Genomic DNA, 26,302 nt, shown 5'->3' with positions numbered 1-26,302 from the left:
CCAGCCAGTGTCTTACCTTCTAAAGAAGGGAATATCCAGAGAGTTGGTGACTTGTTGCTTGTGGACACGGGTGGGGAAGCAGCCTGGGTGACCATTCCTAACCAAGGGGGATACTGTTTAATTTAGGTGATAGCTCATTAATTGTAGAGTGATGAGCAACTCCCGAGCAGCCCAGAATGCTTGGTTTGCTGGTACTTGCAGGTTCCCTTTGTGGGAAAAGCCCACCCTGGCTAGCTGTCACTCTCAGGGGGTGGCTTGGTGAGCAGGACCTTGGTGCAGAGGGAACTGGGACACCATCATGGCCAGTGCCATCCAGTTGTGATGTCTGGCATTCCTTTGCCATGATTTAGGGGCAGAGCAACCACATAATTAGAATCCTCACACTGACTCATCAATCACCTTTTCTCCCTGGAGAGCAGAATACACATTGACTAATGCTCTTTCTGGAATATTCCACACAGAACCGTGCCCTTCTCTTACCACATGAATGCTGTGGCAGGCAAGCTATAGTGAATGGAAGATGGCAGGGTTTTCAAAGTATGCGTCCTGGACTACCTGCCTTAGAATTTCTGGGAGGGCTTGTTGGGAATGCAAAGTCTTGGCCCACTCAGATTTACACAGTTGGAAGCTGGAGGTGGAACCTGACCTGACAACTGATATTTCTTTAAAAAAAAAAAAAAAAAAAAAAAAAAGCACACCAGGTGATTCTGATTCATCAGAAGTTTGAGAGTCTCTGCTGTAGTGTATTGTTTAAAACAAACACAATAAAACCACCGTATACAGATATCCCTTGCTATCCAAACTTACTTGGCCCCTGAGATTGCACAACAAGAGTGTGGGTGGTGAGAGGTGTGCATTCCTCAAATCCATTTGATTCTGGTTTCACTGAGAGTTTGGAAAGCAATGCATCCATCTGTTTTTTTTCTAATTTTGTGTTTCTGGGCTACTGATGATGAAGTGGCTTGAACTGGCCCTGAGGCTGCACCTGGATGCTTTATTAGTGACGGTCACTTAAAACGACCCTTCAAAATGGACTGTGTGCCAGGAAGGGCGCTGATTCATGTGTGGTATTACCTTTAGTCCTCATGGGGACTTAGTGAGGTACCTGCTCTCTGTTGTCTAGGTGAGGACACTCAAGGCATGAGAGGTGTGCTGACTTGTCTGACAGCACAAAATTAGTGCTAGGTGGAGCTGATTGATCCCCAGGGACTGTAACTCCAAAGCCCCATGGTTGGATGTGTTGGTTCCCAGCAGTGTGGGTTCAAATTCATGTTCTACCCCATACCAGCTGCCTAACCTCTGTCAAGTCATGTTACCTCCCTGAGCCTCCCTGAGTTTTCTTCTCTATAAAATTGAAACAAGGTAGGTAAAATTTTTCCATGATAACACCTACTTTAGAGATTTTCAGCAAGAATCAAAGAGAGCATGTAGAAGTATCTAGGACCGTTTCGGCTGCACAGAGCGGTCTCCTTCAAGTTCTGTTAGTCCCCTCCTTAGACACAGTGGACAGCATGACTCAGAGGGCCTCCCTGATGCATGCACATGCTGGTCCCAGCCCTGTATTCCGCTTGAACTCGGGCCTGTTCACTGTCCTCTTGCAGCTTTGGATGTCCGCATCCACGCCCATCTCACTGCACTCTTGAGCTCTGGGCTCTCTTCAGCTCCAGCCCTCTAACTCAGCTCCACATGAGCCAGTGACCTCAGGGGCCACACTCAGGAGTTTGTTGCCTGCTGCTTCTGAGTCACCACACTGACCACAACCTCTTCTAGCACCTCCCTTGCTCCACCTCATGGGGATTGCCAGAATATGCATTTCTATCTCCCCTTTGTGTCCAGGGCCTGTTGGCTTTGTTGCTTTCCTAAATAGCTAAGGCCTGGTGGTAGGTGACTACTGTTCTTCCCAGCTGCTTAGCTCACCATACTTGTCCATTTATCCTTGCCCCTCCTGCAATACCCTTATCGTCAGACAGTCCAACCACACCCTCTGCTCTCCAGTCCAAGTCCTGAAAGCTGCTGGAGAAAATCCACGCCCCCACGAAGCAGGAGGCCCTCAGATACCCCGCCTCCAGCCCAGCAGCCCAGGCAAGCTCTCTGCTCAGCTCACCTCACTTGTCCTCTGCAGCTGCTCTGTTTGTATGACCTCTTCCCTACTCCCCTTCACTGCTCCCCTCCAGGCCTTTGCCACCCCTGTGCCCCATTTCTCAGTGGACAGCACCTTTCCTCTTGTAGAAATGGAGGCTGGTGGATAGGCAGAGGTAGGGGATCGGATGGGGTGGATGTGGGTACACATTCTGGCTGTGCCCCTTATCAACCGTGTGACTCTGGGCAAGTTAACTAACCCTTCTGAGTCTTGGAGTCCTTAATGTGCCATTCAGAGGATCAGATGCCACCTAGTGTGTACTTGTTGAATGGGCTCTATTAATAATCTCCGTCACTGAGATCTGGAATTTTGTGTTTGCGTGTTCTGGGCTCGAGGCCTCTTCCCTCGACTCCCCACCACTGTCCCTGCTTCCCACGTCTGCAAGCAAAAAGAGCAAGGTCTTCCTTCTCACTCACCTTCCCTGCAGCCTCTCCATCTGCTCTCATCCCTCTCAGCTGCAAAAGTGCCAGCCCCCTTGCCCCTGCCTGTTTCTGCTTTCCACTCCCTCACCTGACCTCCAAGGCAGAACGACTGCACACTGGGCTGTTCTGGCTATGTCTGTGGCCTCATTGTCTATTTGTTCTTCTCTGTCCTCTACTCAGGCTTCCACCTCCCCAACCCACTAAACTTTCACCTCAGCACTGACCTTGGTGGCCAATAAAATCCATCTGTGTGGGTCCTGACCTTCCTTGAGCTCCGTGTCACTTCCTCACTGGCCAGCTCCACCCCTTCTGGAACTCCTTCCTCCTCCTCCTCCTCTTGCACCACCTGCCCCCACATGCCAGCGAATTATGCCACCAGCTGAATGTGAAACCTGGAGTCACCCTGGGGTTCCTCAACACCTCCTCCTGCTCTGCTCCCTGCCCCCATGTCTACTTGATGCCCCTAAATTCCTCTCACATCCACATGGTCCTCTAGATCCTTCATCACATTGTTCTGGACCACTTTAGTGGGCCTTGCTTTGTTTTGTTCATTCAGCAAGTGTGGTGAGCACCTCTTATGTACCCAGCAGTGGCCTAGTACCATTTTGTCTAAAGCCTCTGGAATCTGTGTCTGTGTCCTGTTGCAACATGACTCTTAATAACTTGCAGCCCAGATCATGTCAATTTCTCACCTTGAAAGACCTCAGTGACTCCATTGACCTAGAACTTGGAGTCTCCACTCCCTGGATAGACCCACCAGGTCCATATTATCTGGCCCAGACCTAACTTTCCAGTCACCCCTCTGCCCTCCCATTTGATTCTCCAGTCACATGAGCCTTTTATTGGCCCCACACACAACCTACTCTGTCACAACTCCACACTGTTCCGTGCCCTGCAGCCCCTGCTTGGAGCATCCGAGCCCCATTTGTCTGACTGCAGGCGCTTCTTGTCAAATTCTAACTCCTCTGTGAAGCCTTCCCTGAATCTCCCAGGCAGATTTGAGGGCTTATTCCCCTGTGTCACCCCTGGGCCTCTGTGGGGGATCGGTCAGAGTGGTGGGAAAAACTATAGGGAAAGGATACAAACCTTCTGAAAGGTCAGAAGGTTCTGCAGAGCCCCAGGGGAGAATAGCTGAAGGCAGCTATTCTATAACCCTGAGGCAGAGGGCAAGGAGTAGGTACAAGGGAATGTGGGGGAATTTATCTTAAACAGTCTTGTTTACTTATGTTGACCAGGAGCTGACCTTTGATCATCTGTGCATGTGAGGTTCCCTGGAAGGAGAACAATAAATGTTAATTACCTACAGGTTGGCTCCAGGTTTTTGGCATTGTGCCTGCACTGAGTAAAAGCAAGCAGCTCCAGCTTCTCGGGGCTGCTGTCTCGCCACTAGAGCTAGGCAGTCACCTAGCTGCTCTTACACTGCATACCTGTGTCTGAGTACTCATTTCCTCCATAGGCCAGGGTCTGCAGGACAGACCCGGCAGGCCTCACTGATAATTAAACATTTTCTTGTCTCCGTGATTGTGTCCTCACTGGATGGGGTGGTTCATCAAGGTTGAGGACCTTGTCTGCTTATTGCCTTACATCCAGGGGCTAGCATAGGAAGGAAGGAATACTTTTGTATAGGACACAGCCATCCTGACAGGTGTCTTTCTTCCCCAGGAGGACCAAAGTTCCACACGTTTCAGGCTGAAGACTTCATCTACCAGAAAGTATAAGTAGGCCAGGGTTCAACATAATCCTGCTAGAAAGTTAGATGTATATCTTTTCTCTTGACTGCAAGTGAGAACGGGGGAATCTTATGATTGTCCTCACCCTGGCAGTGATAAGAAGAAGCTGGTGGGTCCAGATGATAAGTCAGGGACTGGTCTGAGAAGTCATGGCTTTCTTCTCACCCCTCTTTGGGGTGGAGGATTAATCTTTGTTCTTAGCATTTGTGAACCAGGCTGGGGATGAGAGCCCAGGAGGGGCCGGTGGCTCATTTACTTCAGGGTATGATCTGGCTGTTCCCAAAGCCCCTCTTGGGTTCAGGGACTGTGAAGGACGTGCTGCTCTCTGGTCTCTCCCTTGCTCTTCTGCCTGCTGACAGTTTGTTAGAAATGAGCTCCATGTAACGGCCATGGTCCATGAAAATATGCAGTTGTAATCTGCTGTTGGGTTAGAAAGTGATCAGAGGGAAAGGCTCAGTCAGGGTTGTTGTTATGTGTTAAGTTATGAATTTTTTTCCCTGAAAAGAGCTGTTGAAGTCCTAAACCCCTAGTACCACAGAATGTAACCATATTTGGAAATAGGTTTATTGCAGATGTAATTAGTTAAGATCAGGTCATATTGGAGTAAGGTGGGCTCCTGATCCAATATGATCAGTGTCCTTTAAGAAGAGGGGAGAGAGATACACTGGAAGAACACATGAAGATGGAGACACAGTGATGCAGCTGCAAACTGAGGGATGCCAGGGACTGACCGCCACCATCAGCAGCTAGGGAGAGGCAAGATTCTTCTACTTAGAGCCTTCAGGGAGAGAATGGCCCTCCCAACACCTTGATCTTGGACTTCTAGCCTCCAGAGCTAGGAGACAATACATATCTGTTGTTTTAAGCCACCCAATTTGTGATATTTTGTTATGGCAGCCACAGGAAATGAACAGAACTGAATTGTATCTTTGTGACCTTTATCAGAGCATGTGTGGGCCTGTGTTTCAAGGGACTGTAGGATCAGTTTCTGTGTACATGTTCATCTCTTGGAACCCATCAGAATATGTGAGGGAGACAGAAAGGAGCAGTAGGTGACACATTCATCCACTGTGATCTGTGCCCTAAAGTGAAATCTGATTTGCTTAGAAATGTATCTTATTTGTAGACCTACAGATTTTGCTGTGACTCTGTGGGTGAAGCGATGCAGACGGTAGGAAAAGGAGTGTTACATTTTGGCTGAGAAAATCATTAAGGGCATCAACTAAGGGGTTGGGATTGGGAGAGATACTCAGGCAAGCATTATCTCTGTATGCCATGGCAATTTAAATTGCAGTCACTCTCATTATTATGTTTTTTAATTTGCAGCGGAAAATCCGCCAGAGCTACTTCGCCTCTGTGTCATATTTGGATACACAGGTTGGCCGCCTCTTGAGTGCTTTGGACGATCTTCAGCTGGCCAACAGCACCATTGTTGCATTTACCTCGGATCATGGTAAGCATTTTGAAATTCCCTGGTGAGTCAAAACATCTGAACTTTCCTGTGAAACATGCTTTGCAAAATTGCCATTGACATAAACATGGGTTTGTTCTCTTTTGTGAACCAGTGGTGCCTTGAGTCTGGGATCCTGGGGTATTTTTATGATCAACTTGTTAAGTCCTGAGACCTCTATCTTAGATGCTTGACGGATAGGTGTGGGTGGGTGGGGGAGGGTCTTGTAGCAACTTTTTTTTTTTCTTGGTGAATGCAGCAGGAACCCTCCATTTGTGTGGCAGAGCTCTTGTAACCCCCATTTTTAACTGGAGGGTTGGAGGTCTTTTAGTTTGGGTGGAGAGGATCCAGAACAATCCTGGCAGAGCCCAGCAAGCTCTTCAGGCCTGGCTCCAGCCCTCCCACCCCTATCCCCGCTGTCTTCTCTGCTGAGAGCCTGGGATTTTCAAGTCTTTATCTCCTTTAAGGCTGGTTCCTACTTTTCCAAAAATGAAACTATCTTTTTAAAAGCATTTTTTAAATTCTTCAACATTCCAAGAGCAGGGAATAAAACAGCAGCTCCCCCCGTTTCCCACTCACCCACTCCCCCATCTCCGAATTGTTTTGAAGCAAATCCCAGATGGTTCTGTTTTCTGATCACTATCTCTGAAAAATATTGCCTCTTTTGAAGTATAACCATAATACCGATATACTTAGAAAAAGGAAAATAATTTATATCATCAAATATGAAATAGGATAATAGTAAATCATAACCTGTGCTTATCGTAAAGAGAAAAAAGGATACAGAGCATATAATTCAGGGCCAGAACATCCTGCCCTTTTCTCCCACCTGCTCAGGGCTAAGAGGTGCTAATGGATTAGGGATCCATCTGCCAGCCATCAGTTGTGCACATATGCACAAAGGGATATACATGTGTATGTTTGTAACATGTATGTCACAAGATGTGATTGCTTGTTCTGTGTGTACTGTTAACGTTCCCTGGTTTTGTACACTTAATATCATAGACAATCTCTGGGTCATTTCTCAGAAGCCTGCTTTTTCCCTTAGAAAGGTCTGTAATAATATATATGGAGGTGCCATAATTTTTCACATATTCCCGATGATCTGCCATCTGCTTCTGACCCCTCAGTGCCCAGTTTCCTTTTCTCCATGAACACACTCTTTGTTGTGAGGCAGCTGCCGTAGATTACAAATAGCCCATCTAAGAGTACCCTCCTGGGACATTCTCCATTAGAACCGTCTGGGAGCTAGTAAAACATGCTGGTTTCTGCAACTGGTCTCAGGAACTTGCAGGTCTGGGCATGGGAAAGTGCAGTTTAACAGGTGTCCCTGAGCTCATCATTCCCTGGGCCTCCCTGTGTTGCCACGTCCTCATCTTGGGCCTCTGGAGCAGGAGCCAGAAACCTCCTGAGCTGCCTGTCAAGGTCACTGGCCTCTTGTTCCTCCTGATCTTGAGACGGATCCTTGGGGCCCACACAGGCATGCGTTCTCCTTAGCCGGACTTCCCTGTATTTGCTCCTGGCTGCAGCAGCACAGGCTGAGGCCCGGCACCAGACGTTCAATGAGATCTTGCAGTCAGGCAGTCCACAGTTATTTCTATAGCATGTACCATGTGTCAGACCCTGTGCCAGGCCTGGGGGCCACCTCTGCCTGGTGCAGGTCAGCTCACAAAAGCTGGCAGAGGCTGAAGGCTGCGTGCCAGTATTCAGAATGCCACAGAGCGCCTGACTGCTGTACCTTCAGGGCCTCCACGGGCACCCCAGTCAGAGTTTCAGGGGTGGATTCCTGAGGTCCCACTGCCGGGGTCCCTCACTTTGCCGTCCTGCAGGCTTCTCCATCCTCAACCTTTTAGATTCCCGCCACACTGAATCTAAAAGGGACAATGTGATCTCCAAGCTGGTGGCCTAGGAGCCTGCCGATAACCGACCCATTCATCAGCCCTCGTGGGTCAAGGCTGCCTCGTCCTCCCCAAGAGAGTGGAGAGGTTGAGCAGTGGGGCTACCCCTCGGCCCACGGGGCTGACCGACTGGGGCAGGAGTCAGGGGGAACTCCCTCTCTTTCTGCGCTCCACCGAGCTATCTGAAAGTCCCCACCATGCTCCCCAGTACTCACAGCCAGAGGGAGGAAGGGCTCACCAGAATCACTGGGCAACTCTGATGGGCATCAAGTCTGCTTTGATTATAGATGAGTGGGCAAGAGGCTCCTCTCAACTTGGGTTCTTCTTAGGAGAGCAGTGTCAGCGCAGAACAGGTTTCAACCCTGTTCTGGAGACCACAGACGCTGGAAGGCTGGGACACCATTTGCAGCCCCAGCGTCATCTGTTAGACAGAGNGTGATCTCCAAGCTGGTGGCCTAGGAGCCTGCCGATAACCGACCCATTCATCAGCCCTCGTGGGTCAAGGCTGCCTCGTCCTCCCCAAGAGAGTGGAGAGGTTGAGCAGTGGGGCTACCCCTCGGCCCACGGGGCTGACCGACTGGGGCAGGAGTCAGGGGGAACTCCCTCTCTTTCTGCGCTCCACCGAGCTATCTGAAAGTCCCCACCATGCTCCCCAGTACTCACAGCCAGAGGGAGGAAGGGCTCACCAGAATCACTGGGCAACTCTGATGGGCATCAAGTCTGCTTTGATTATAGATGAGTGGGCAAGAGGCTCCTCTCAACTTGGGTTCTTCTTAGGAGAGCAGTGTCAGCGCAGAACAGGTTTCAACCCTGTTCTGGAGACCACAGACGCTGGAAGGCTGGGACACCATTTGCAGCCCCAGCGTCATCTGTTAGACAGAGCCAGCAGGGTCTCACGCTGTGTGGTGTATTTCAGCACTTTCTCAAATTTACCCGTGGCAGCTTTTGGTGTGTTTGGTTATTTTTATAACACTACTCACTATACAATTTCTGTCATGCCCATTTTTTGTATCAAAAAGGGTGCTGTAACTTAAAAAGACTGGGTATTTCCAACTTGGAATATTCAAACCATCTTTTGCAAGGGACGTTTTAAATAGGCATGAAGGGTTGTGTTGTTTTTAATCGGGGTTAAGGATCTGGAATCAAAGGTTTTAGTTTACTCCATCTATGGTGTATCTTAAAATCTGAGCAAGATGTCCTTGCCTTTTTTGAATTTGATGATTGTGCTGCAGTTCCACAGCTCAGTTTTAGGTGGCACACACCCAAAACTGAAAACCTGAGCTTGGAGGAAATGAGTCAAAAGATAGGTAGGTACAGGACAGGGCAGTGGTGACACTACAGCTTTCAGGGTTCCCACTCTGTCAAGGAGGAGCGTGTCTTAGCAGGGGAGGAGTGCATATGTGGGAACCACCACAGAGCCCTACGTTAGGTATATGTTGCTAGTAGTTTGTTAAGATATTTGAGTTTGGAAATTTCATTATTTTTTCTTTTTTAAAGGTTTCCTCATGAGGACAGATAACTGATTTTGAGTACAGCAGCATTCTGTTGAAATCACCCTTTCTGTGGTAATTCCAAGTGAAAATTTTTCTTCTAGGTGATGAGTTTCTACTTTCTCTGGTTTTTACAACAGGAAATGAAATGGTGTCTAAACTAAACAAGCTGTGGTTTGATGATTATTCATTTTCTGTCATTCTGTGCTTTTTATGAACTAGGGTGGGCTCTAGGTGAACATGGAGAATGGGCCAAATACAGCAATTTTGATGTTGCTACCCATGTTCCCCTGATGTTCTATGTTCCTGGAAGGACGGCTTCACTTCCGGAGGCAGGCGAGAAGCTTTTCCCTTACCTTGACCCTTTTGATTCCGCCTCAGAGTTGATGGAACCAGGTATAAAATATGCTGAAATGATATTGCTTGACAATAAGATCACCTTTAGTTTATATGTGAACCACTTTATTGAATCATAGGCTTTGGAGGTTACACAGACCCTGCTTCCTGCCTTGTGTTGGAATTTCTTCTCAACATTTTGTGGTCAGCACATGCTTCCTGAGCATCTCCCATACTCTGGGCAGGGAAAGAGTGACAGAACCTGAACTGACAAGTATGGTGCCTGTCCACAAGGAGCCTTGTGGGGTGATGATGGACAAAGGAACAGGTGCATCCCCAAGATGAGGAGGGCTGTGGTACATTCTACAAGAGCCTGCTCCAGAGCTTAGAGGAAGGGGCTGCCCCCGTAACAGATGAGTAGAATCCTTTCCCTCAATGCACCCTTTTGGTAGGGACTCAGCCTCCTTTGTAGGGGGTACATTTTCCATTTTGACAGCTCATCAATCTAGTGAACCACTAGATCTGTAAAATCTACCAGGTGATTCTACTCTGCCCTCCCCAGCAGTGAAGAGCAAGTTTACTTTGACTTCCATGTACCAGTCCTTAAAAACTTTGAAAACAGCAGTGATGCCTCCCACCCTATCCCTCCACCAATACCTTCTCTTCTCTAGGCTGAAATTCCCAGTCCTTCAACCATTCGTCACAAGGTAGTGTTTAGACCTGTGGTTGTTCTGGTCTCTGTCTTCCAAAATGTTTCAGTTTGAGAAAGCACTTCCAGAATACCAGTTGGACCATATACCCCTCCTGGATGTGTGGGCAACCTGTGTGGGTTCTTGTGAGTTCTATCCTGACTCGATCTGCCCAGTGCATTTCAGAGACAGGTTGTATACTGTCTCTGAAATGGCGTATGATGTTCGCTGTTTTTGGAGCACCTCTTCTATGAACTATGCTAAACCAGATTGCCCCCTTTCTGGACTTATGCATTTAATCCATCCTTAATATCTAAATCTTGTACTGTATGTTGATTCCTGTTTAAATTTGTCTGGTTCTGGACCATCATTCTGGCCTTTCTGGATCTTTCCGAGTTTGCTTTATACTACCCAATTTTATTTTTTACACATTTGATTTTTGTGCACTGCATGCCCTGTCTTCTTTCATGTCATTGATAGAAAGGTTAAACAGTTTCAAGGCATGATTTTAGCCCTTTGTTTGCTGGGAAAGATCTTCTGATTGGTTGAGAATCTTTTCTGAAACTTTCGTTGGGAAGTGTTCAGCAATTTAGAAATGGATGTAACTGCACTGCCTTTCAGTTTATTTCCAAATTTTATCTCTAGTTGTGTCTTTTCCCTGAACTTCAGGCTTTTGTTTCCAACAGTCTTTACCACTTAGCCAGCCTAACATATCCAAAGCTGGACTTCACATCTTTCATCTTCAGCTTTTCCTTCAGCACTCTTCTTGTCCTCAAGAAATGAAAATAGTCACTCATGCCAAAAAATCATGGAATAATCTCAACCCCGGTTTTTCTCTTACTCCATATGCAATACTCAGTCTATGAGCAAGCCTGTCACACTCCATTCGGACTCTGTGTACCACTTCCCACCACTTCCCCTGCCACTGCCTTGGACCCCCAGACTGCTGCTATCTTGTGCTGAAGTACTGCAACAGCTTGCTAAATGATCTCCTTGCTTGTGCCCTGGATCCCTTGGAGGTTTTCCTCCTCAGAGCAGCCACAGTCAAGTCAAGTCATGTCACAGCCCGGCACAGGAGGCTCTTATGTACCCTTCTTGATCTGAGTAAAAGTCGTCACAGTGGCCTTACATGTTCTGGCCCCATTATCTCCCTGACCTCATCTTTTTATAAGTATCCAGGCCAGTTGTCCTATACAGTGTCCCACAGCCTGGATTTGTCTGATTGTTTCCACATGACTACATTCAGGGTAACATTCTTGACACGTGTGCTACATGGGCTGTTGTATTCTCCCATTGTGTCACATTTGGGGGTAGGGGGGTGCACTTCATGGCCAATGTTGCTAGTATTGTAAGTTTGATCACTCAGTTAAAGAGCTAGGCATCAGCCAGATCTTGCCATTGTAAAGGTACCCTTTTCAACTTTCTTTACTTGTTTTCTTTTTATTTTACTTACAAATTAGGTGTCTAGAAGATGAAATCAAGCATGATAAAGCACTATCTTAAAGATCCAGAAGGGCCAGCATGATAGTGCAAATCCAAGATCAATTTTAACAGGAATCAATATAAAGTACAATATTTAGACTTTAAATATGGGTGAACCACAATGAAATACTACTTCATACCCACTAGGATGGCTATTAATAAAAAACAACAACAACAAAAAGCTGTGAAAGGCCGGGTGTGGTGACTCACGCCTGTAATCCCAGCACTTTGGGAGGCCAAGGTGGGTGGATCACGAGGTCAGGAGATCAAGACCATCCTGGCCAACAAGGTGAAACCCGATCTCTACTAAAAATACAAAAATTAGCTGGGCGTGGTGGCACATGCCTGTAATTCCAGGTACTTGGGAGGCTGAGGCAGGAGAATCGCTTGAACCTAGAAGGCAGAGGTTGCAGTGAGCCGAGATTGCGCCACTGAACTCCATCCTGGAGACAGAGCTAGACTCCGTCTAAACAAACAAACAAACAAACGAAACAAGTGTTAAGACTGTTAGTGATTATATGGAGAAATTGGAACACTTGTGCATTGCTGGTAAGAATGTAAAATGGTACAGCCACTGTGGAAAATAATTTGGTGGATCCTCAGAGTTAAACATAGAATTACTCTATGGCCCAGAAGTTCCACTCCTAGGTATATATCCACAGAGCTGAAAACAGGTATTCAATCAAAGGTTGTACATTAATGTTCATAGCAGCACTATTCACAGTAACCAGAAAGTGGAAGCAACTCAGATGTCTATTGACAGAAGAATAGACAAAATGTGGTCTGTCCATACAATGGAATATTATTCAGCCTTAAAAAGGAAGGAAACTGACACATGCTACATCATGGATGAACCTTGAGGACATTATGCTAAGTGAAATAAGCCAGTCACAAAAGGACAAAAACTGTATGATCCCACTCCTATGAGGTATCTAGAGTAGTCCAGTTCATAGACATAGAAAGTAGAATGGTGGTTTCCACTTGCTGGGTGAAGATGGAGAAAGGGGAGTTGTTATTTAATGGGGACAGAGTTTCAGTTGTGTAAATTAAGAGGAGTTCTGGAGATGGATGGTGGTAATGATGGCCCAACAGTGTAAATGTACTTAATTCCACTGAACTGTACACTAAAAAGTTGTTACGATGGTAAATGTTATGGTGTGTGTATATGACAGTAATAAAATGAAAATATAACTCTAATGCAGACATCCAGAAGGGGGTAATGTGTGGGGTGATCCTGTGGGACTCAGAATATCCTGTTCCTCAACAGACTTTTTTTACCTAGTGGTTTTAGCCTTAATTGATGATCCTTGTCTGAGTCAGTTATTACATTGGTGGTTCCAAAATTCAGGTTGTTTTAAAAAGTGCCAGCAGGCTGGTGGGACTCTTAATTTTGCATCCTGCTATTTGATTGGATGAGTAATTAATGCAGGGTGAGGTGCTGAGGTGGTGTTTCTAAACGTCTGTTGTTAAAGATAAATGTTGTAAATTATAAAAAGAAAACATGGAGCCCAGACAGGTTCCTTTACTGATCCTGCCTGGCCATGGCAGGCTTTTATAATGTAACCCATTTCTGCTCTGTTGCTTCCTGTTTCAGGCAGGCAATCCATGGACCTTGTGGAACTTGTGTCTCTTTTTCCCACGCTGGCTGGACTTGCAGGACTGCAGGTTCCACCTCGCTGCCCCGTTCCTTCATTTCACGTTGAGCTGTGCAGAGAAGGCAAGAACCTTCTGAAGCATTTTCGATTCCGTGACTTGGAAGAGGATCCATACCTCCCTGGTAATCCCCGTGAACTGATTGCCTATAGCCAGTATCCCCGGCCTGCAGATTTCCCTCAGTGGAATTCTGACAAGCCGAGTTTAAAAGATATAAAGATCATGGGCTATTCCATACGCACCATAGACTATAGGTATACTGTGTGGGTTGGCTTCAATCCTGATGAATTTCTGGCTAACTTTTCTGACATCCATGCAGGGGAACTGTATTTTGTGGATTCTGACCCATTGCAGGATCATAATATGTATAATGATTCCCAAGGTGGAGATCTTTTCCAGTTGTTGATGCCTTGAGTTTTGCCAACCGTGGATGGCAAATGTAATGTGCTCCCTTCCAGCTGGTGAGAGGAGGAGTTAGAGCTGGTTGTTTTGTGATTACCCATAATATTGGAAGCAGCCTGAGGGCTAGTTAATCCAAACATGCATCAACAATTTGGCCTGAGAATATGTAAGAGCCAACCCTTTTCGTTTAGTCTTTATTAATTTATAATTGGTAATTGGACCAGTTTTTAAAAAATTTCCCTCTTTTTAAAACAGTTACAGCTTATTTACTGAATAAATACAAAGCAAACAAACACAAATTATGTCATACCTTCGGATACGAAGACCATACATAATAACCAAACATAACATTATACACAAAGAATACTTTCATTACTTGTGGAATTTAGTGCATTTTAAAAAGTAACCATATATCAAACTAGGCACCACACTAAATTCCTGATTATTTTGTTTGTAATTTAATAATGTATCTTATGTAGCCCTATATATTCAAAATATTATGTTAACATGTAATCCATGTTTCTTTTTCAAATCTAAAGTTAAAAAAAATACCAGAAGCCGGTGTCTTAAAATCTATCTTTTATTTTTGTTTCTAAGACCATGGGATTTCAAAATCTCACGATAAAATATGTATGAAGTAATTAATGTAGACTTTTTACATCAAATAATAAATAATGCTCAACAAACTAGAGATATGAGGTGTGTAGGAAATTTGGTTAAACTTTTTTCAGATACTTTCTGGCCCAAATAATAATTTGTTAACAAATAATATGACCCTTGAACTCAATGGCCATCTATTAGAAGACTGTTATTCACACTGGAAAACATTTAAAGATGTAATTATATCCATGGATGGATTGAATCACTCAAAATATATTAGTATCCTTCTTTAGGGACGGTTGGTTGCAGACATGTGTTTATTCAGGAGGCACAAAATATTCCATTTTAATTGCTTATTGAAACATTAAATTCTAAATTATTTTGAGGACTGTGAAGACTTCATTAGTGTAATATTAGGTCATTGTCAATCTCTCAGAATGTGGTTCTGTATTCTTTAAATATGAAAGTATCCAGAAAGGCCAGTGGCAGTAAAAAGCTTAGTGTATATAATCTCAAAAGGGATGGAATATTTACAACTCATATTTATAACATGTTGAATCTTATCAGTTATCAGTAGTCATCAGAAGTGTCAGCAGCTTTCTAAATAAATATTAAATATCTAATGTCCTGTAGTGAAGGAGTAATTTTTAGTAATTGTCTCTTTACAAAGTCTCCAGTGTTTCAAGGTAAATGTTTGTGAAACAAAATACAGCAAAGTACATTAAGTTACTGCAGTGTATTGTTACCAAAAATGACAAGATATTATATTAAAATCAGTAAATTTTAGACAGATTTTTAAAATTAATTAGCCTACAATAGAGGTATATATGGTAGCATGATGATCTTTTAAGCAGTTAAGTTACTGACTGTTCTGGCAACAACGATTTCTCTGTGACTGAAGAGCCCTGTTCATCTCCTGATCCTGAAGCTCGTCTCTCTCTTGAGCCTCGGCTTTCTTTGGTCAATGGTTTCCCTCAGCTTTTTCTTCACTGTTCTTCATCCTCATTGTTGCTGTCATCACGTTCACTGTGACTTTTACAATACAGCCTGTAAATTCCTTATGACATAGTTCAGTGCATTTGGCTTTATCGCCTACTCCACAGTTCTTTACCTTGACTTGGCTTAGAGAAACCATATCTTTGTTGCTTCATATAACCTTTCCCCAACCCCACTAAGCTGGACATGACTTATTAGTGGTCCTTCAGTCACTTTATTTGTAGAAATCTCTTATTTCACTTGAGCAGGGGTTCTTTCATATGGTTTAGCTGACAGCAGAACTAGTGATTCTAGACGTTTTGAATGACTCTCATTCAGTGGCTCACAAACACGAGGGAACATCACAACTACCTGAGGGGCTTGTTAAAACCCAGTGCGTTAGAGGCCGGGCATGGTGGCTCACGCCTGTAATCCCAGCACTTTGGGAGGCCGAGACAGGTGGATCACTTGAGGCCAGGAGTTCAAGACCAGCCTGGCCAACATGGTGAAACCCCGTCTCTACTAAAAATACAAAAGTTAGCCAGGTGTGGTGGCACATGCCTGTAATCCCAGCTTCTCAGGAAGCCAAGGCACGAGAGTCGCTTGAACTGGGAGACGGAGGTTGCAGTGAACGAAGATCGTGCCACTGTACTCCAGCCTCGGCGACACAGCGAGACTGTGATTTTCTTTGGAGACTCCTAGATTTTCTGTGGATTTGAACTGAATTTGTTGGATGTTGGCAGGTTCCTCTTATGAGCTGTTTCTTTGCCCTGCATTACCCCACAAAGACTTATCTGGAGATGAGCAAAGTATGTTTGGTAGTGAGGTCACAAATGCAATCAGCCCCTTCTTCCCCACTCCCATTGCCATCTTCTCAGTCCTTCTCCCTTTCTTTCCAAGTAGTTTACCCACCCCTCCTCCTTCCTCCCCTGTCCCTAAAATAATCCATGTGTCTTCCTAAAATCTCTCTTTGATCCTGTCCTTTGATAACACCGTCAGTGCCTACTACTGGGTCTAGACAGACCTCTGTTGAGCAGTCAGAGTCTTCCCTGACTCCACAATGCCCCTTTCCTTGGCTGACCAGTATGACTACTGGTCCCCACCTTTCCCTTGCCTATCCCTACCTCCCTCCTACTAGGTTGTCCCCTCCCTCTCTTCACCCATTCATTCATGACCATTTTTCACTACCAAGCTCCCCCCCTCTCCTGAAGGAGGCTGAGGTTTTTGTGACTTTCTAGACTCTATTGTGGGATGGAATGAACATTGCTAAAGAATCTTGTGTTTGCTTTACTTTAAAAAGATATTTTTTTCCTAATTATAAAATTGATGTGTCAGTTATGGAAAAATTAGAAATGCAGCACAAATACATGAGTATTTTACTGCAAAATTGCCAGATAATATCTTGTCTTTTTTGGGGGTGTGAATTTTTTGCATTGTTGTGGTCATATTGTGTTCTTTATCATGCAATTTATGTTCTTTTTTTTACTAAGTATTATGTGTGGTTATTACAGATTTTCACAAAGATACTTTGTATTGCTGGTAATATATTTTATTGCATAGTCTTATAATTTACTTAACCTTCTTTCAATTGTTAGAAATTTAGGTTATTTCCAGATTTTCAGTATTGTAAATAATGCTGTGATGACCAATTTTGTGAATAAAATGTTTTTATGTATTTCAGATTATTCCCTTAGGATAGTCTGTCAGTGCCAAGTTGTCAAAAACATCTCTCTTTTGCTTCTCTTCCTGCTCTCCTGCTGCCTTAGGGGGTAGTAAACTGAAACATAAAGTAAACATGCATACAAATAAAAAACATAAAAATAAGCAGCCTGATGGTAACAGGTGACAGTGGTAACCTGTTTTAACTTTGAATTCTGGCCGGGCGCGGTGGCTCACGCCTGTAATCCTAGCACTTTGGGAGGCCGAGGCGGGTGGATCACGAGGTCAGGAGTTCAAGACCAACCTGGCCAAGATGGTGACATCCCGTCTCTACTAAAAATACAAAAATTAGCCGGGTGTGGTAGCGGGCACCTGTAGTCCCAGCTACTCGGGAGGCTGAGGCAGGAGAATGAAATGAACCCGGGAGGCAGAGCTTGTAGTGAGCCAAGATCGCGCCACTACACTCCAGCCTGGGTGACAGAGCGAGACTCCGTCTCAAAACAAACAAACAAACAAAAAGCTTAAAATTCTTTGCTTGTTAGTGACCTTGATCGTGGTTCTCTTTGTGCGATAGTTGGGCATTTGTATTTCCACTTGTGTTAATTTGCCTTTAAATTTTGGTTATGGGTTTCACCTTTTAAAGTAATCAAACATATTTATCTTTTCCTGTGTGATAGTTTTTTTCTGTGTCTTTTCCTGTTAAACACATAGACCCCTCCCCAATCTGGAGATTGAATAAATACTCATTTTCCTTTGCATTGTTTGTGGTTTGGTTTTATGCTTACTGTGTCTCTCCACCCCATTATCAGAGTAATATATGCTCATTACATAAAATCTGGAATATGTGAAGACTGGAGATGAAAAGAAGCCCACCATTTGAGACATAGCCACTGCTGACATTTGTATATTTCCCTTCACTCTTTTACCTGCCTAAAGACATATATGCAGATGTGGACATATTTAGCTTTACATAGCTGCAGTCTACCACGTATAATCTATATCTTGTTTTTTTGATCTAATAAAATGTTTGCTTGGTTTTTTATGTCATTGACAGTTCTTGGTTAGCAGCTGTAATCAGCCCTGCTTCATTATTACTATTTTTTGTACTGAAATGTATGTACCACTTTCTGCTTATCCATTCATCCACCAATGGCCACTTGGGTCATTTCTGCCTTTTGGCTATTGCAATAATGTTGCTGTCAACAAGGATGTACAAGTATCTGTTCGAGTCCCTGCTCTTTATTGTTTTGGGTATACACCCAACCTACATTAATCTTTAATCACTTAAAATGTTGGGCTTTGTGCTGGGAGGTAACCAAGGTAACTCTGGAGCAGCCTAACCCTGGCTACAGAGGGAAACTGACTCTTCCCTCTCTGCCCAATCTTTCACCACCTGTCAGGTTCCCAAGCTGTCCATACCTCACTGTGTGAAGGGCTTTGGGCATAAACTCCCAAAGAGAGGCTCAGCCCCTTTTCCTTTCCCAAGTTCATCCTGGAGATTATAGCTCTTCAGAGGAATCTCTTGAGTTCTGGCCTGGGATCTGGGATTAAAGTAGAACCCGGGTTGTCCCTTGGGGCCTTAGGGATAGTCCGTTGTGGTGGAACCTGCCATCAGCCCCACTGCACTCAGTGGTCCCCTTGTACTCCAGGACAGTTTCTCTCTTCTGCACATGAGAACTTCAAGCAGAGAGGACTGTCATTAATTGGTGCCTTCACATCACCCATCGTTTGGCCATAATGGCCAAGAGCCCTCACTGCGCTTGGGTCTTGCCTTTCCACATGTTACTGAAAGCTCCTGTTGGTGTCCCTGTCCACTAACTCACCTGATGGGGCAGATGCCCCTTTCCTCTGAATGTCTGATAAAACACAATCTGTTGTGGGGAGCCCACACTCAAGGATTTTCTTTGGGATCAGAGTTTCCCGGCTATTAGTCCATGCCCTGCTTGAGATCACTGTCATCTATGGTGCTAATCACCAAAGGATGCCCTTGTTTGATTCTGGATTCCAGGTGATAGTCCTTATCCCCAGATGGGGAAAGAGTTTGGGTGGGAGAGAACAAATGTGACAAGTTGGCTTCAGGTGAGGTGGCTGGGAGCCAACCCTCAGGTACCTGGCTCCGAGTAATGTGACGGCCCAGGCAAGAGGGCTCCCACTGCCAATGAGGAACAAAAGCTTGAGGTCTAGTAGTGTATTCAGCACATGCTAGGAAACAAGAATTGGGACGTGGACGAGGAGCAAAGTCCAGGGGTTAACTGCTTTTGGCTTTTCCTCTATAAAAGTCAGGGACTATGATTTATGTGGGTAAGAAGGTTTGGAGTAGGACTGAAGCTGCCATTTACAAAACCCTTGCCCTAATTTATTGTAGTTTTGGGTGTGTTTCCGAAAGAACCTTTCACAGGTGATTTTTATTCAGTACTCATTAACTCACAGATTTTATGGATTCACATCTTCTACACTATTGAAAAACATATCTTGGTATTTATGTTAAGTGCAGCATGAGTTATTATATGAATAAATCACATTAAATTTGCCATTATCATGTGTGCAATTCTTGCTGCTGTTTTGGGACTGCTTGGTGCTGCCTTAGGCCATTTAACAGATCTTGAGACTGTGGTACAGGTTTGCCCCCTTAAAGTATCCAACCTGTTCCTCCCCATGTGAGGCCAAGGCAGCTGTGGCATGGGTTTTGTTAAGAAGTTGAATTCTTGAAGGTAGACAGTGAGTTGCACTTGACTGTAGACACACTTTTCTGGGCAGTGGTATGCCTCTCAGCTTGCCCTGCAGTTATAGTACAGAGACTCACCAGAAAGAGAGAGGAAGTGGGCTGACCAATTAGGTAGGCTTAGGGAAACCATATATGCAATAGCAACAAGGTAGAGGAAGTAAATTAATGGGTTCTTGGGGTTCCCAACTGGAAATTTGCCGGTTTACTGGTCTTGGCTTAGTGTCTTGATGAGCCTTAGTTTATCTTTTTCTACCTATCCTACTGGTTTTGACTAAAAATTTGGCAGGCAGTGCTGCTTATATTGGTGAGGACACTGGAAGACATACATTTCCAAATAGATAAGGGCAGGTTGGAAGGATTGAGTAAATCTCAGCAGGTGAAGTAACTTCAATGTATTCATTTACTGGCTTGTTTATTGGGCATGGTGTGAAGTTTAAAAAGCACAAACATGAGGGAGGATTGTTTGAGGCCAGAAGCTCAAGACTAGCCAGGGCGACATAACAAGACACCCATCTTTACACACAATTTTTTTTTTTTTTAATTAGCTGGGTGTGGTGGCATGGCACCTCTAGTCCCAGCTATTGGGAGGCAGAGGCAGGAGGATCACTTAAGTCTGGGAGTTCAAGACTGCAGTGAGCTCTGATCATGTCACTGCACTCTGGCCTGAGTGACAGAGCGAGACCTTGTCTCAAACAAAAAAAGGCACAAACATGTATACAATGAAGAGTCATTTCCTCTTCCATCCTGTTCCCCAGTTACCCTATTATCCTCAGAGGCAAGCATGCTTACCAGTTCTTGGAAACTGCTGAAGTTTGAAAAGGATACATGGAGACCTAACAGGCAGGCCCCAGAACCAAGGTGCTAGTGAGGGATGACCCAAGGGAGCAGTATTGCACATGCAACCCTTTCACATTGCGGCCAACAGCTCAGAATGGGGGTGCGGGGTGGTGTGGCTGCCAGGAAGTGAAAGGCATCTCAGGCTACATAAATGGATATCCAGGAGGAAGGAGGAGGTAAGCTGCTCTGCCTATGTGCCACGGTCAGCCAGCACCTGGAGAACTGTGTTTAGTGGCGAACACGGAGCTGTCATGTAAATGTGGACGAACAGGAGCCTGTTCAGAGGACAGCCCTAAGATGGGTGAGACCCAGCATGTCATGTGAGGAACAGTTGAAGAAGTGTTCAAATGGGGAAAGAAAAGACTCTGGGGTGGGTAAACGTAGGGGTTGGGGGGAGAGCATGGCACTATCTTGAAATTTCTGAAGAACCATCAGAGGCAAGAGAGATTAAACACACTATCTAAAGCCCCAAGGGAAGATCCAGCACTGGACCCTGCAGGGAGACAGATGGCCATCCAGAGGTTGAACTTTTGGCTGGGCATGGTGGCTCACGCCTGTAATCCTAGCACTTTGGGAGGCCAAGGTGGGTGGATTGCCTGAGCTCAGGAGTTCGAGACCAGCCTGGGCAGCATGGTGAAACCCCGTCTCTACTAAAATCCAAAAAAAAAAAAAAAAAAAATTAGCCAGGCCTGGTGGCGTGCACCTGTAGTCCCAGCTACTCGGGTGGCTGAGGCAGAGGAATTGCTTGAACCTGGGAGGCAGAGGGTGCAGTGAGCCGAGATCGTGCCACTACACTCCAGCCTGGTGACAGAGTGAGACTCCGTCTCAAAAGAAAAAAAAAAAAAAAAAAGAAAAAGAAAAAGAAAAAACAACAGAGGTTGAACTTTCTAACATAGCAGCTTACCATTGGATGAGCCTGCTCCTAGGTGTGGTGAGTTGTCATCTGAGGTATGTAAGCATCATGTAGGCAAGAGGTTCTCAATAGAGAGCAGTTCTCCTCTTGGGACATTTGTCAGTGTCTAGCGTCATATTTGGTTATCACAACTGGGGAAAGGCTGCTACTAGCATCTAGTGTGTAGAGGCCAGGGATGATAGGAATCACACGCAGACAGCACCCCCTCCCCAACAACAATAAAGAACTATCTGGCCCAAATGGCAATAGTTCCAAGGCCGAGAAACTCTAACATAGGCACACATTTGCTACAGAAAGAAAAACTACTAAAATCCCTTCTTTCTCTGAGACTTCTATGATTGGAGAATGCATGTTTAATTATTAAAATAGCATGCTGACTATATAAGGTGATTGGCCCTTTGCATATAGCCTTGAAAACATTTTTAAAGATTGTAAGGAGCTTTCAAATCAAGATGAAGATTTAAAAACAAACCATTTTATGTATTAGTAGTAGTAGATTGGATTTCTCTTTCTTCCTCTTCAGTGGAGAGACCCTCCCATCTGAGTTTCCTCTCCCATAGAAAATATGTTAAATAGGTGATTTCTTTTAAAAAAATAATACTGCATTTTTCCTCAGTTGAAAAAGTATTACATATTCATCACAGCAAAATTAGAAAAATATATAAAAGCAAAGAAAATAATCTAACACCACTGTTTACTTGGTTGGCATAGTCCTTCCCCTGAATAATATATAAAAAATGGATCATACTCTATCTCCCATTGGTTTTTCTACACCGTGTTTTACAACCTGGGTGTGTGGTGGCATGGCACCTGTAGTCTGCTTTTCACACTGCATGATTTCTAAGGGCTTCCCCAAATTCAAATTTCTATGACACACAAATTGGCAGAATTTCCATATGAACATGTGAGGCCATTTCCTGGAGGACAAAAGTAGAAACTTCTGAGTTTCCTTCCTCTCCCATGACGTCTAATAAATGTGAGCGTTTCCACAAAAGAAAATACTGAGGCTGCTGCTTTTCACAGCCTTGAGTTTCACGACTCTGTTTGCTCACAGCGTGCCCTGGATAGCCCAGGAAGTCTATGGGATAGAGACATCCACCACCAGGCCATAGGCTTTTACTCCTTTGTGTATCCATGTATCCATCTGATACATGCATCCACTGATACTTTGTGTATCGGTGTATCCATCCAGGTTTCTACCTCCACCAGGTATCATTCTGAAGCCATCTCCTATCACTTGGACATGCAACCACTTCATAACTGGTTTCCTACTCTTGCTGCACTGCAAACAAGTTCACACAGTTCTGAATATGATCTTCGCAAAATGCAAACCTGATTGTGTCACGGCCTATCACTTGTACCTCCCTGCTCTCCCTCCCTCCCAATGGCTTCCCATTACTACGAGGACAAGCAGAAAACTCCTGAACCTGCCCTTTGCGTAGACCATTCATGGTTTGGCCCCTGCTGACCTGCCACACCTCCTTGTTTTAACTTCTACTCCATCTTCAGGGCCAACTTAACCCTTTCTTCCCAGGGTCATCCTTCCCTGATGCCTTTGACTTGGTCGCGTAGCAGCTTGCATCACACTCATACCACTTCTTCATAGTCCTCAGCTTGGTTGTACTTTTACATTGGTTTGTGTAATTATTTCATTTATATCTGTTTCCCCAGTAAGCTCCATGGGGGCAGATAGTGTCTATTTTTGCATCATTGTCTCCTAGTGCCCAGTACACAGTAACACCCACAGCAAATGTTTGTGGAATGAATGAGTACAGTGTTTATAATGGCTGCATGGTGATGTCTGCATCATAGTTTGTAATAGAAATGACGCTGGAAACAACCTAAAGAGTCAGCAATAGGAGCTTAGGGAAATGACAGAAAACAATGCAGCCATCTTTGCGCACTTGTGTATTAATGTATCTCTAAAGGATAAAATTGTAGAAATAGAATTCTTGGGTCAAAGGTATGTGTAGAGGACATTTGACATGATGTTGGACACCAGCATCATAAGTGCCTTTCTCAACTCGGGAAATTCTGCACTCAATTATTTTGAGTGGCAGGCAGGGGGAGCCCACTTGCCACTGCAGAGGTGCAAAGTGCCAGAAGCTCATTTTCCCATGACTTCCTTGTGGCTAGAGAGCAGGCATATGACTTTGACTCAACTCAGCAAGATGCTTTCCTCCCTGAGTTGGTAAAGCAGGAACCAGTGTGAATTCATCTTCCCCCAGAGGAAGGCTCTGCGGTGATGGTAACCACCAGTGTCCAGCACTGGCAGCGTCACTATGGTTACCAGACTGTTTTTGTGTGGTTATGGCAGCTTGCCTGGTCACCTTTGTCCTTACCTGTTTTTTAGGTTTTTGACTTTGGCCTCCCCTGGGATTCTATGAGCTACTCAAGCCTTTCAAAAACAGACAGACAAAAAACAAAAATCATTTTTTTCTGCTTAAATTAACTAGTCAGTAAAACAACCAGGGCTCCTGACTGGTGAAGTGTCTGCATTTGAAAATCTGGAAGCTAGTGCCAAATCTCCTCCAGAGAGGTAGCACAAATTCACACTCCCATCAGCAGAGTGCACAGAACCCGAGTTCCTATCTTCCCTCTAGTACTTTTTACGTTGCTTTGCAATGACCTATTTCTAAGGAAGGGGACATTTCTTATTCATTTTTCTAGACTAAGCCTCTAACCTAGGGCCTGACAAATTTAGGCACTTACATGTATGCTAAATGAATGAATGAAAAGAATTGTTTTTAAAGTTTGAGAAAGACCAAAGGTACTGTAGCTTGAATCAGAGACTGGGAATTGGAAGGGCACCCATCCAGCTCCTTATTTGTTTATTTTCCTTTTGTTTTTTTTAATAGACAGGATCTCCCTATGTTGCCCAGCCTAGCCTTGATTTCCTGGACTCAAGCGATTCTCCTACCTCAGCCTCCCACGTAGCTGGGACTACAGGCATGCACCACTGCAGCTTCTTATTCTGAGGTGGGAGCTAAAAGCCCAGAGATGGCAAGCAGCTCCACCAAGGAAACACAGCTAGCCAAGTGGAAGCAGCCTCAGATCCAAGTCCACCAAATCTATTTTCAGCTCACCTCCAAGTCCAGTCCTTTGCAAGGACTGCTGCTTCCACAACGTTTCTCTTCTTGGGTCTCCCGATCCAGGGAGTAGATTTCAGCTGAAATGATGTGCAAAGGAGCCACGGCAAAGCTATGAAACCGCCAGAAAATCACTTTGTGAAAGGAAGAACGCTGGCGACCACCCGTTTGGAAAATTGCCTTTGTAGTAACTGGAGGGCACACATGTGTGTGGAAGGATCAAGCGTCAGCCTTGCTATGTCCACAGTTTTGATTTTCCTTTATTCTTTGTATTGCTTTCAAATCAAAGGGAAGCCGTAGCAGAGAACCTCTTGCCCTGAGCTACACATATGAAAATGAACAAGGTTATGGGAGTCGCGTGTTTTCAATAATGGATCGCTGGTGCCGCCCTTTCTAGGAAATGAAGCAAGACTGTTGCTAGGTTGGCGGTAAGAGGCACTGGGCAGGGGTAGGGGGTCCTAATTCCAGTGGTTTCACCTTTCCCACTATTCATTCCAGTCCAACCAATTGGTAGAATAAGAATCAATTCTGAGCAGAACAGTGTCTCATTCTATTTCAAGCCTCCCCGCTCCCCCACCCGCTTTTTGACATTTCTATCACCACAGCTTGATAGAGAAAAATATTCACAAAGCCGAGTCCGTTTTGAAGAGAACATCTGTAAAATTGGGTCAGCAGATACGTTACACGTTGGCGTGGAAGATGAAATAGAACCCTGTCTGGTCTGAACTTCACAGCAACAGGGAAGGGCTTTGTTTCTACGGCCGCGCGCACTTGGATTTGTGCCTTACAGCTCTGATCCGGCCACACAGCCCAGGCCCCTAGGCAGCCACAGGGCGCCGCCGCCTTCCGCCCTGGCTTTAGGGAGAAGCTGGAGCCTGGCGGTGGAGACAGCGTGTGGTTCCTCAAAGAACCACTGGAGGCCGCTGTGGCACCAAGAACGCACGAAGGGCGCCCGGCTGGAGGAGTGAGTGTCTCCAAGGAGTAATGACTGTCGCGCACACTGACTGTTCTCAAATTCTAGTCCAGGATTTTAAAGACACTGTTATGAATTAACGAGAGTAAAATACTCGGCAGATGAAGCTTGGGTCTCAGATGCCCTGGGGTTGTTTTCTAACTGCTTTCTCATTCCCAGCCCCCTCTGGAACTGGGTCTCATTTGCAATCCACGAGGCACAGGCTTTATATACGGTGGAAACGTCTTCCAAAAATGACACAAATGCACAAATGTTACCCTTGCAGCCTATAGTATTCATCCCCAAATACTATTGCAAAATATTATGCTATTTTCTCCATCAAGCAGTGTTGGTGGCAGGTGCCAACCACCACGTAGGCCGCAGGAATACAGCTGCTGGATAAAATGCAGGATGCCCAGTTAAATATGAATTTCTGATGAACAATAAATAATTGCTTAATATACGTATGTTCCACGTAGTACATGGATCATATTTATACGACATAATTATTCATTGTTTATCTCAAATTCCAATTTAATTGGGAGCCCTGTGTTTTTATCTGTAAAATCTGGCCTTCCTTCACAGAAAGGGTGACTCAGGTGAGGTAGCAAGGAGGTACCCTGGCGCCCTGAGGGCACTCAGAGCTGGGAGGTGGTCAGAACTGAAGCTGAGCACAGAGTTCTGTTCCAATGTGGGTGGTAATATGTGTCACATGTTCTCACAGAACAAATAAGCTCTTAGACCTGCCTGTTGGGAAGGGGTCTCAGAGGAAGAGATTTGTACAGTAACTGGCGGTAATGTTCCATTTTTCACTTTTTGGTTATTGCCTTCACCCTAATACCTACATAGGCACACCAGCT

The 26,302-nt window shown here is 45.0% G+C and overlaps 1 protein-coding gene across 2 annotated transcripts in view; it reads left to right on the top strand.

Moving 5' to 3' along the window:
- Window positions 1-17,684, top strand: part of IDS (iduronate 2-sulfatase) — a 200,534-nt gene extending 182,850 nt beyond the window's left edge. The window contains exons 8-10 of one of the 2 annotated variants that reach the window (XM_025371670.1): window positions 5,619-5,745; window positions 9,353-9,526; window positions 13,232-17,684. In XM_025371670.1, coding sequence (XP_025227455.1) covers window positions 5,619-5,745; window positions 9,353-9,526; window positions 13,232-13,704 — 774 coding nt within the window. In that variant the 3' untranslated portion in view covers window positions 13,705-17,684. Of the gene's footprint in view, window positions 1-5,618; window positions 5,746-9,137; window positions 9,324-9,352; window positions 9,527-13,231 lie in introns of those variants that run through there. The other variant, XM_025371671.1, reaches the window with a different exon arrangement.
- The last annotated feature ends 8,618 nt before the right edge of the window (window positions 17,685-26,302 follow it).

This window comes from Theropithecus gelada, chromosome X (genome assembly GCF_003255815.1).
Source record: "Theropithecus gelada isolate Dixy chromosome X, Tgel_1.0, whole genome shotgun sequence".
NCBI classification, from domain to species: Eukaryota; Metazoa; Chordata; class Mammalia; order Primates; family Cercopithecidae; genus Theropithecus; species Theropithecus gelada.
The sequence above is the reverse complement of the archived record's forward strand: the minus strand, read 5'-3'. Positions and strand labels throughout refer to the sequence as shown.